This window comes from Cydia fagiglandana, chromosome Z, assembly GCF_963556715.1.
Source record: "Cydia fagiglandana chromosome Z, ilCydFagi1.1, whole genome shotgun sequence".
NCBI lineage: Eukaryota > Metazoa > Arthropoda > Insecta > Lepidoptera > Tortricidae > Cydia > Cydia fagiglandana.
The window spans coordinates 22,654,870-22,667,431 of NC_085959.1; the positions used below are offsets into that span (position 1 = coordinate 22,654,870).

At 36.4% G+C, this 12,562-nt stretch overlaps 1 protein-coding gene across 1 annotated transcript in view; it reads right to left on the reverse strand.

The window, feature by feature from the left end:
- Positions 1-9,892, reverse strand: part of LOC134679011 (LIM/homeobox protein Awh) — a 39,885-nt gene extending 29,993 nt beyond the window's left edge. The window contains exon 1 of the mRNA XM_063537802.1: positions 9,442-9,892. Within this exon, the coding sequence (XP_063393872.1) occupies positions 9,442-9,498 (57 nt within the window). The 5' untranslated portion in view covers positions 9,499-9,892. The remainder of the gene's footprint in view (positions 1-9,441) is intronic.
- Between the last annotated feature and the right edge of the window lie 2,670 nt (positions 9,893-12,562).

Sequence of the window (12,562 nt, forward strand, 5' to 3'; positions counted from 1 at the left end):
TACTATTATATTATCTAATACCATTGATTTAAATTTGACTGGTATTTTTTGTTGTATGGTGGCCGCTAAAAGTTACGAGTAATTCAGAAATGACGTCATTAAAGTATAAACAAGAAGTTAAGCGTGAGTCGCAAGAGGAGTCGTCTCAGGCGAACACACGTATGCGCGCACAGTGACTAATGCGTCGGCGCAGCTCTGTTCTCGAGTCAGATTATAAACAGAGGTGTAAAATGTTTACCAGGCTAGAGGTGCCGGCCATCTGTCACTGTCCAAACATCGCTCACAGCGAGAACAACAGATATGCAACGTTTTTGTGTTCGCCGTGGATTAATCTCACAGCGGCTACTTCGCGCTCGTAACGGGTTAATCTTCGCTTTGCTGGCTATTAGTAAAACGATTAAGCTTTCAAAAGATTATTAATTTAGTAATATTAACATATCACGGAGCTAAAGTATTACGTCCTCTTAATGTCAGTATGTATTATGCATGGTGTAAAACATAATTAAGTGTAAGTATGTACTTTTCAGTCATTAACTGGCTCTGATTGTAGCCTAACTGCCGTATTCGAACTTCAAGATATTCACAAGAGACGACACGTACTAGGTCCATTCTAGATACGTTATAGTTTAGATATCAACTAGTTCTCTTTTGCAGTGCAATTCAGGCAACCATGTCACTTGAACGTTAGATAGAGTAAGACATCTATTCGATGTGAATTGGATCTCTAAGTCATATCCTGTGGAAATCGTTCAAGAGTATCTCCAGAATCGTGCAAATGTCAAATTTGACAGGTTAGATCTTAAACATATCGTTATCGTATTTTAGTTATGTCTAAACGATATTTAATATATGTCTATTTCAAAATCCGAATGGGGCCCTAAGTATGCCAATTTTTAGTGTACTGTACAAAACTTTGTTCACGGTACATTTATGGGATCACTTCGGTCTTGCAAATCAGTTAAATTTGTTAATTTAATTATACATATTAATAAACAATTACGTTAGCATGTAGGCCACTAAATATTAAACGTTCACAAAAACTGCAAGTCATTTATTATATGTATACATAGTCGTGCGTATCAAAGTCCGGGTGAGTTTTTATTTCTTTTTCCGGTCGTGTAACAATGACCTTCAAGAGGACAATTGATTAGTGAGATGCTCGTCCTCGTATCAACACGTCGTCCACGGAAAAGATGGGCTTATTAAAAAATGAAGCTCCAATATGGAACACGAACATTAGTTGAGTTCCGTACATTTAGTTCATATTGTCTCTCAGATCTCCGAAATCTAAACGCAAACTGAGCTTTATTTCAGAGATACCTATACGAGTATAACAAGGGTTAATAATATAATGCAGCAGTACATCGCTATCATACCAAGATCTGTTAAATTAATGGTAGGTATGTTTTATAAGACATTATAAAGGTAATTTACTAGTAGGTAGGTCTGGGACACTTTTGCACCTTATTCCTTTGTAATAAAGCGAAAAATGGAAACATATTTTTGACGTCGACTGTGCCTAGGTAACTAAAATTATTGTTGTTAAAATAACGAGGTGTCAGTATACGTATCACTTGACGGACATCGAGTAGTTACTCTATTTTTCTTTACTGCTTAGGAAACAATGGAAGTAGATCAGCGAGGCTGGCTGGAGTGCAGCCCGTAGGTTTGTATGATTGCGTAGCCTGTGCGGTGCTGCGCTGAGCGCGGAACCCAGCGCGGAGAACGGCGCGTCATCGCGCACAAAGCCTCCCGCCCGCCGCCGCGCCCTGACGTGCGCTCAATACCTGCATCTTGCCCTTGTTTATTCTATAAACAGCCCAATCCTCCTCTACACTTCAACTCCCCTGTCACTTTGAAGCCTTTTAACATTCTTTATCTTTGAAAATCTGTTACATTGACGACTTTCGGTAGCGACTGTAGCGAGTATTTGACAACTCTAAATTTTATTTTAGTCAATAGAAATTGGAAAATATTAAATAATTGTGTTCAGAAGACAAAGAAGAGAAAACACATTAAATAACATTATGTAGGTAATATGGAAAGTTTGTGCCTTGGCTGTTAACAGATCACATATTCGATTCCGCAGGAAGAAGACATTCGCCAGTCCGCTCTTGACGACCGGTGATACATTCCGATCATTAATATCGGTATTGAGCTGGTGGCAGCGCTGCGGGACTCCGAGCCTCGCTTTAAATAACATATTAGTCCCCAAAGCAACCGCCGCCATATTTCTCATATATCGAATAAGTTTTTCGGTAAATCGGAACGTAACGAATTGCCGCCGACGACAGCCGACGGCGGCGACGATTTATCGCGTGCACCCGATTCTACAGTAATCGGATTTGATGGAACGACCAGCCAGGCCCAGTCCGGATTACCCACATACCTACCTACGTACCAAGATCACAAGTAACACGATGTATTGTTTTACGTCTTAGGATAGTAAGAACAAACTTTTGGTACTTACTTAATAAAAAACTGCATCCATAGTCTTTTGAAAACCCCCATAAGGGAGAGTCGGTTATATCACAATTATGTAGGTACCAGTTTTTATTTAAATGGCGATATTTTCTTTGTGAAAGCAGTTACCTTAAGTTATAAGTGCGCTTTCGCCAGTCAAATTAGATCCACAGATCTTCAAAAAGCATTTTGAAGAAGAATGCATATAATGTGAGCTTGCTCCATCCCAGGAGGTGTGAATAAATTTTGGAGCCTTGGGAGATACATTTTTTCCTTGGATTGACAAAACCACTCGATGTAAAAGGAACCCACCGTCAATCATCAATCTCACTACCAGCAAGGTTGTTGTGAATCAGATACTGGTAAAAAAATATTTCGGATATCAAGTAACACGATTTAAAAAAAAACAACGGGTTGCACTCCGGGAATGCCGACAGAAGTGAAAACTCAATGACTAGTCTAAAATGTCTGCAGCATTATGTATAATTGACCCATCCTCCTTTCTATTGAAAAACTTTAGTTCCGAAATTGCTGGTCAGTGAGCTTGTTTAAAATTCGAAATTCAAATTTGTAGCGTTAATTGTTTAAAATTCGAATAGAAATTGTAAAGTTACCTTGCAGACCTCGCATCTAAATATATTTGGTCATGATATTTTGAGTTTTATTCACCAGTAGAGTTCACTTTTATTAGCGATTTCATCAAGATGTAGCTTTATTTAATTATATTTGAGTGATATAAAGTTAGAATGTAACTGTGAGATCCTCGTATTTCAGCCCGTACAGGATTAGAACATTGAGCTTTATTGCTTAATATAAAAGTCCAGTTTTAAATAATTGACCTGGTTATGATACGTTATGACTAAAGTTCTTTGGTGAATAATATTGTCCGTGACACATGACGTCAGCGTTACGTTACGCGTTATGCTGAATCCAGTTTATAATTTTTTCCCCACCTCAAAAAGTGCTCAACGCCGCTAAAGAAGTTTTCACTTCAAAAAACAAATTCAAAGTGGAGGCCTTTTTTTTACAATGTTTGACGACGAATTCATATTAAGGTATACCTACTTTTAGGATCGGATGTCAATTTTTATCATGATTAGAGCAAAGTTTTGTCGGACGTACCTACCGTTTTTGAACTGCAAGCAAGAAACCGATGAAACACAGATTTTTTTCACAACTCCTCGAATGGAGCAAACTCGGAGTACACTAATTTAGAACCAAATGAAGGTATTATGACGATGTCCAGCTTCCTGGTAATTAATTCCTCGAAAAAATCTAGTTTGACTGGCCTATTAGGTTATATTAAGTATCTAAATGAGCATTCTGGGATTAAATTAAATTAGTCAAAATGTACCTATTTTTCCGAAGCGACGGTCATCGGTAGGTGCTAGTCGACAAGTTGGTTAACTCGTTCCGTCAATATTAAAGTTGCATCCATGAAATATTTTGCATATTCATGACTTACTGTAGGTTAATTAACATAAATAGATATAGATAGGTACCTATGTATTAGTGCGCTTACGCTATTATTAACGCCGCTCCAATATTCAGCCGGGGAAATGGTACCTTGCCGTGGAACGTCACATAACTTTACTATTTCATATCTAGTGAATATCTAATTCATTGCCCGAATCGCACCGTTAGTCGTTTTAATCGTACCTATACCAGTACGATTACCAGTCGTACCTACCTAAGCCAGGAGCCATGTACGATCTAAATGACTATAAGGTCAATGTTGCGAGACAGGGGAATGTTGCGATAAAGGGGCCCCACTGATTAACAGTCCGCCGGACGATATCGGCCTGTCAGTTAGAACAAAATTTTTAAAGTTCCGAACAACTGACAGGCCGATACCGTCCGGCGGACTGATAATCAGTGGGCCCCTTTAGGGAAGACCGTCTACGTCTAAGCTTTCTCGTTACTTTTAAGAGAAGGCGTAAAGCCATGAAATTAGAAAGGAACAAAAGATATGACGCTCCGTGTCATACTTGCGACGGAAGATTAGGCGATCGCGCGGGCTTTTTACATTTTATCTCAATAATTCTGAAAGTATACTATGTTTAAAATTCTGCTAGTTCTAAAACTATTCTTAGTTAACTAGTTTTGTAAGTGGGCTGATTCGTATAAGATATTATTGAAATTTATTTAGGTATTTATTTTTATCTAGGAGGGATAAAGTAAGTAAAATATATTCTAAAGGATATAAATAAATAAACAAAATTTGTGTTGTTATTCGTTTTCAAGTAATTAGGGCTCATTTCGCCTATTTTTGGTAAATTAACCCTTGAAAACATGTACATAATAAGTATTTTCACTAAAAGTTCCTTAGAAATTAAAACTCTCACTCGTACCTACAATAAGACGAGTAAATTTCCAAAATATTTAAATTAATAGGAAACTATTTCTTTCCGGTTTGATATTACCACAATAATAAAAAAGTTAATTAAGATTAACTTGAAACATAGTATGAAAATTTACTTAGGCATACAGAGTAGTCAGAACGACTTTCCATAGTAGGTAGGTTGGTTCGAGTACGCGTAAATATAATTATGAATCCTGTTAGATAAAAAAAAAATTGAAATAAAAGTTGAGCAAAATCGAAAAACGTTGATACTGACATAATTCCGATGTACAAAAAACGGGGTCCCTTTGTTTCCCATAAAGTTTTAAGTCATAAATGTCATAATGTATTGTTTGTCATATTATCGTTAGTCATAAAAATGAACCCGTTAACATTTCAGGATTTTCATAAGATTATTCTATAGATAGGTTAGGTTAAGTTTGTTTCATGGTAATCCTGAGAAGTTACGTGTTTCTGAGAAAAACCAATTATGACTAACGAAAATTCGGACAAAGAATACACTATCGGCTCGATTCTGAAAATGTATTAGATCTCTCCTAGACCTCAACAAGTTACGATATTTTGTAAGATAGATATGTCAAATTTGACGTTTCCGCGATTCTGGAGGTCCTCTTGAACGATTTCGACAAGATAGATATGTCAAATTTGACGTTTCCGCGATTCTGGAGGTCCTCATGAACGATTTCGACAAGTTATGACTTAGATATCCAAGTCACATCTAGTCGATATCTAATGTAAATCTAGTTGATCTCTATATCGTTTCTAGATCTTGTGATTATCTCGTTTCCCGAATACGCGCGTATGACTTAAAACCATTTGTGAAACAATAGAGACCCACAAAAAACACCACAGTTGAATTGGAAAATTGATTAATTATTATTGTACCTACGTTTATAAGTTTTCATGTAACATTTTGCATGCTGCCAAATCAATTTCTTCAAATGGTGCATAAACTTTGAAAGGTTTCAAACGGGTATTTTCATAATAAATTTGAATGAAAAATAATATTATAATGAAATAATTAAACATGACGCTGTACTAAGTTTACATGGAAATATAGTAGTATACCCTATAATGGGCGTGGAACCAGTAACTAATGGGACAAAAAAACATAATTCCTCTAAAATAAGTATCTAAAAGTAGTTTATAAACACTGGCTGTATATTATCATAAATAAGAGTCCTAGAGCTGTTTCAGTTTGAAGTTTCGTTAAATTTGGTTGCTTTTTAAGAAATTGGCGTCAACCCAAAAGTTGTCGTGTCACTGAAAAAAATACCACTACGAATTCTTAACAACTTCGCTAAGAGAGGTGAGTTAATATATTAAATTTCAATTAATTAATACTTGATGAAAACTAGAATGTGTTTTGTTAATTGAATTTACCATGAGATAAGGTATATAACACACTATGTTGTGACTCCACAGATGTAAAAACATAGTGGTATTTGGCCCAATCCCATTATAGGAGCTGTAAAACTGCGTACCTCCTATGATGGGACAATAATTTATTGACAGAATGATGATTGCCATGCCATAATTTCATATTTAAACAATACAGAAGTAAAATGTAGTTACGAAATATGTCAATCAGGAGGTATTCTCGGACTTCGGATAAATTAATATCGTTTTTCCAAACTTTTATTTAACTTGCCCTGTTAGTTAGTGTGGGTCCAATCTTGGTAGCTGAATTTGAGCCACTTTTCGATTTCCGATTCAGTTGAAATTTTGTATAAGTACGTAATTAAGTATGCAAATCGGATGATAATGCAATATTATGATAATTAACATGGACCTAATCTGATGATGGAGACAGGAGGTGGCCATGGGAACTTTATCGCAATAAACCCTAACTAATTGTGTTTGGGTATATTAGAATTGTCTCGATGGATCTAATACAATAATAATTGGATGTGGAAAGAAAAATACATTCAGCGATAAAAGCTTATACCAAAAATTGCTTTTTTTGTCGTAACTTATTCCCCATTTCAATATTTTATACTGATAGAGCAATGTCCATTATAGGGGGCCCATTACTGGATCCACGTCCATTACCGGGGGCCCATTACTGGAGCTTTGGTGTCCATGACTGGAGAAAAAAAGCATAGTTTTAATTTGTTAAATATGTGGAAACTAATTGCTGTATCTTTCATACAACACGCCTAAAACATGAAAGACGGATAGGACTTTCATCTTTTAACACGCTAAGCGGTAGACCATTTACATGTATACGGGAAATATCATAAATACTCCAAATTTCCTCTTAAATGTCCCATGACTGGTGCTGTTACTATAAATAATATTAACATTGCTTTTTATACACAGATAGCAATAAAACATGACTAGGTAATGATAGAACACCTATTTTAAATCAATACCATCAATATATATAAAGTCTACATGTATGCCTAGGTATGTAGAATTCTATACCTGAAGAAGCTAAAGTTAGCCAAGAAAAATCTTTAGAGTTAGATTTCAATAGCCCAAGCAGTGCTAGTGTTATTTTAAACGTCGAACTTCTATCGAATTATTACGTATAAATAACACCTGTACTGCGTGGGCTATCAAAATCGCTGCCGACTTCTCTTGGTCTAACTCTAGAAATGTTAACGGAGCTTTTTAATCTGGGTTCTTGATATAATATCAAAATTGAAGAGTCTGCTTGAACCCACTGACAAATAAGAGTAGGTATTCTTGATGGCGATATATGACATTACAAGGACTACAACGGGGTTGGATGTTGCCAATGAAATGAATGAATCGCCGCGCGCGCGACTGCGGCGCGCTGCAATAGCTGCAATAGGCCTACACTTCACCATCGTTTCACAGGTAAAATGTGTGTACTTACTTATCAACGTATGGAGATTTTTATAATAAGACCACAACTTCAATATTTTTGTGCAGTTATTAGTTCTTTTGCTGACTATCTTATGTACCTACCTACGTGTTTGTGGTGTAGGTATTAGTTAGGGTAATCTCCTGAAACCGAACATGATAGATACTTATGTAGAAGTCGCAGAAGGAATAGGTAAGTGGTGATTTTATTTTATACATAACTCATGAAAATTACAGCTAGTATGTACGTAATGCCTACCTATATGAATCGGTCTGTACCTACTTTACCTAGGTAGGCACTTAAATCATAGAAATAGAATTAATAGAAAAACGGTGAGGGTGAATGTAGTAATTCTTATACCGGGTGTGGCCCGTAATACGAGCAAAATATTAAACTGTAGGCTGTACTCCTCATACTGGCCAACATTTGTTCAGCAACTTTTAAAAATAACTATTGTGGTTTGATTTTTAATACACTTTAAAGTTTATTCTAAGACGCAATGTATTGCGAATTTTGTCATGTTTAAGGCGTGACAAGCAACGTCAATCACAATGATATGGCGTGGCGATGGCGTCCATTGAAGATATGTAATATTTATTTTGTATGAAAAATAGGTAGTCTAAATACTTCATAATTTTTTAAAGCTGTTGAATAAAAGTGTCACCGTTTGAAGAGTACAATCTATATGTTTTGATTATTTGCTCATGTTGCAGGCCACACCCGGTAGAGAAATCAATTAAGTTCATCGTCAATAATTTTACTATAAAAATACCTAGTAGAACATCATAGAAAGCGTCAAGTAAATCTAACAACTTATTGCAAGCTGGAAGTAAAAGAATAACTTTATCTTTGTGCACTAATACGACTAACCGATGATCAATCTTGTGGTGTGTGGCCCATCCAATTTGTTCACCCCACTATCATACCCTCTTCTCTAAAAGCACATTTGAAGATGTCAACAGGCATAGGTATAACGCTCAGTTATACTACTAATAATAGTTACCTAGTAGTAATAGTTACCTAGTAGTTTGAGAATAATGGCCGTGTTGAGTTTCCTATCAGACAGCTAGCTACAGTGTTTCATGTGTTCCCTGGCATCATTCCGCAAGTAGTCCAAGAACATTCCTTTACTTGCAAGATATTAGTGATACTGCCCAAATCGGAAGTCACAAGAGCCTTGCCTTGAAAGCCTTGTAAGTAGATACAACATTAATACGGGATTTTTTGAAGATATGTGGGTAAAAAGCTCTTATTTTATTTACTCTTCCCATAATATGTTCTTGATCTTCGTGGCGTTATACTTTTCCCAAACTAAACAGAAAACTGTTTACTGGAACAGTTTCTCGATAAATGGGAAGGGGAAAGGGGCGGGATGGACAACCGTGGTCGTGGGCAGCAAGCTTTGTACAACTTACTCTAAGGTACCATGATGTAGATATATATAATGTCAAAAAAACCGGCATTTTGATTGATGTAATTGTGCGGACTTAGCTCCTTGTAGTCCAAACTACCTTAAGATATTTCATAAAATGTTGGTAGGTAACCATACACACAATAAAGCAAACGTAAATAGGTCCTTGTGAAGTTTGTATTTACCTGGCTACTGTATTAGGTTTTTGAGTAAAATATAACACAAATTTCACAATCATTTTCAGGTTTCCCCTGCTGAGCTTTTAAGCATAAGCAGGTATGTACCTACTTAATTACTTACATGTTGTAAAATATAAAGCTATACTAATATTGCAATGATCCAATATATGTTACGTAGCAACTAGAGGCCTACCTTCATTTCCACCTTTACACCCAACACTTTGTTGATTTTCTTCAAATGTTCACTCATAAATAAAAAACAAAACAAACATTAACTGTGAATTTGGCTGCCTTCATTCATCTTTTAAGTCATTTCAGAGCCACTGTGGTACCGCAAACACTGACGGATGTATGGTAGAGCACCCTGGAGCACAGTTGTTGTGTGGTGGTGGGTCGGGAACGCGACCGCGCCTCGCGATTGTCTCATGTCAACTAAGTCGGCCGCGGTGGCAAGGCGGGTCCTGCGCCGACTCCCTCGCCGGCACCCGGCCCCATTGGCTCACCATCCGAGCCGGGCGTGGTTTAAACACATTTTATTCACTAGACACGGTAGTCTTCGCCTCTTCTATGTAAACGTGTTCGATTACAGTATAAAAAGTAAAGCTCAAGGTAAATTATTGCTACGGGTACGTTTTAAAGCTCTTTTAAAACGGTTTTTTGCGTTACTTACGTACTTAGTCCAGCATCAAAGTAACGCATAATGTACCTGTAATAAAATAATAGCAACTAACAAAAAAAGATCATAATAGAAAAAGGCATTAATAAAGTGGGGAGTTTTTTAAAGCATTATTATTTTGGTATTTTTTTAAAAAAAACGTTAAGAAATTACAAAAAAAATTACCTGTCGTATGACTCGATCGCCTCATGGTTTTCAGTGTTTTTACCAAATCAATGCAGGTCGCAATTTGTGCCTAGCGGTTAAGAAGAAATATTAATTAAAGTATCACTCACATACACGGAACGGGTCTCTCTACAGTTGCTGCACACTCCTGTTGCTCTTAAGCCATTTTGATGACGATTTTTATGGGAACCCATCATACGAAGGGTCAGTCTCAGTCATCTTCTGATGTTAAGATTTGGATATTCTTTTATTAGACACGCCTAAAATTTTTCGTACAATACCCCTGTAGGTAGACAGTCTGTTCTTTTCACACAATAGCCTAGTACAGTCAGCTGCAGAGAAAAGGTACCACCGCTAGATAGAAGTTTGTATGCAGGGGTGGTACCTTTTTCTATGCAGCTGACTGTACCATAATATAGATTCCATTAACTCCCAATAGTTTTTAAAATCCGATGAGTGTTTTTAGGGTTCCGTAGCCAAATGGCAAAAAAACGGAACCCTTATAGATTCGTCATGTCTGTCTGTCTGTCTGTCTGTCTGTCTGTCTGTCTGTCTGTCCGTCCGTATGTCACAGCCACTTTTCTCCGAAACTATAAGAACTATACTGTTGAAACTTGGTAAGTAGATGTATTCTGTGAACCGCATTAAGATTATCACACAAAAATAGAAAAAAAACGAAAATTTTTTGGGGTTCCCCATACTTGGAACTGAAACCCGAAATTTTTTTTTTCATCAAACCCATACGTGTGGGGTATCTATGGATAGGTCTTCAAAAATGATATTGAGGTTCCTAATATCATTTTTTTCTATACTGAATAGTTTGCGCAAGAGACACTTCCAAAGTGGTAAAAAGTGTGTCCCCCCCCCTGTAATTTCTAAAATAAGGGAACGATAAAACAAAAAAAAATATATGATGTACATTACCATGCAAACTTCCACCGAAAATTGGTTTGAACGAGATCTAGTAAGTAGTTTTTTTTTAATAAGTCTTAATCGTAAATCGCAATTTTATTATGTTAATTGCTGTTACGGAACCCTTCATGAGCGAGTCCGACTCGCACTTGGCCGCTTTTTCTGGTTACGTTCGGTCCCATAACCACCATGCAGGCAGGGGCAGAATCTGTTTCGTGTGTTTCTTATATGATTAGGTACTTATAAAATGTCGAATGAGACTCTACCTACTGTTGGATTTGGTTCCGCGCACACTAGACAAATGTCCTCGATACTATTGCCTCGTGTTCAGGAAACATACATTTATACTTATTTATCATAAAATCTGTACATGTTAGATGTTAGCTAGAAAAAATAGGCAAGTTAATTATTGTCAACCTATCTTCTTTTTCAATTCAAGAGGTATGCTCTTGTCGGTGGAGTATTTTCCATTTCTCCCTCTCGTATGCCATATCCTTGACCTCTTGATACAACACGACACCACCTTTTTCTTTTACGTATTTGGTCTACATAGCTACGTCTTATCAACCTATAGGTATAATATTTATGTCCGAAATAACGCCACTCAGGTGTCCATGTTAACACAGATGCACTGAATGCTCTATCATGTCATGTGGTAGGCACCTACTAATAAAGTATATATTTAGGTAAACTGTGATTCTGCAAAGGCATAACTTTATGTGAATACACATAGGTTATTAATTCAACGTTAACCGTTTATCTGCAGATATGGGTAGTAAAGTTGGCCGTAGGCAGGGACTTGACACTGCCGTTAAGGTGAAAAATAAGCGCAATCAATATTATTTGCTTTCGAAATTGCTTATGAGTATGAGGGTAAGTTAATTTTCTATATCTTACACTTACATTAATCAAGACTATGCCGCCTTACCTGCTGCGGGTGTAATACATATACGAGTACTCACATCTAGTATGATGTTAAAGAACATATTAATATGTAGATTTCCTGCTAACAAAGTGGCAAACAAAACTTAGAAAAATAACCTGGGTTAGGTACAAAGTAAATGAAATGAAATGATTGAAATGAAAATCTTTACTTCAGGCAACTAGTGGCCCATACATAAATACCTTAAAACTAGCATACATATTATAAAAATATATTTTAAAACTAAAGTAAAGTAGTGACGAAGTTTTTTTAGTACCTATAGTTCAAGTAGTGATCCTCTAATGTGAGAAGCCGTTGTGAAGATGTTATAGGAGTCTAAACAAAATGTTTGATTCCGGGATCCTATTGCAAAATATTATTTTTCATTAAACTTGCTCGAGAGAGATCTTATTTCATGAAGGTGCACTGAAGGGTAAAGGCCTATATTGATACGGATTGTAAAAAAAAAAGCTTTAAATCACAACCTTACCCAATATACCCAATGTACTATTTAACTTTCAGTAACACTTACAAGATTTCATTCATTGATTAAAGTAGTATTTTTAGGCGATACAGTTCATATTCTAGTAAATTTTAACAAAAAATAAACAGAGGTAGACCAAGACATAGGTCTGAAAC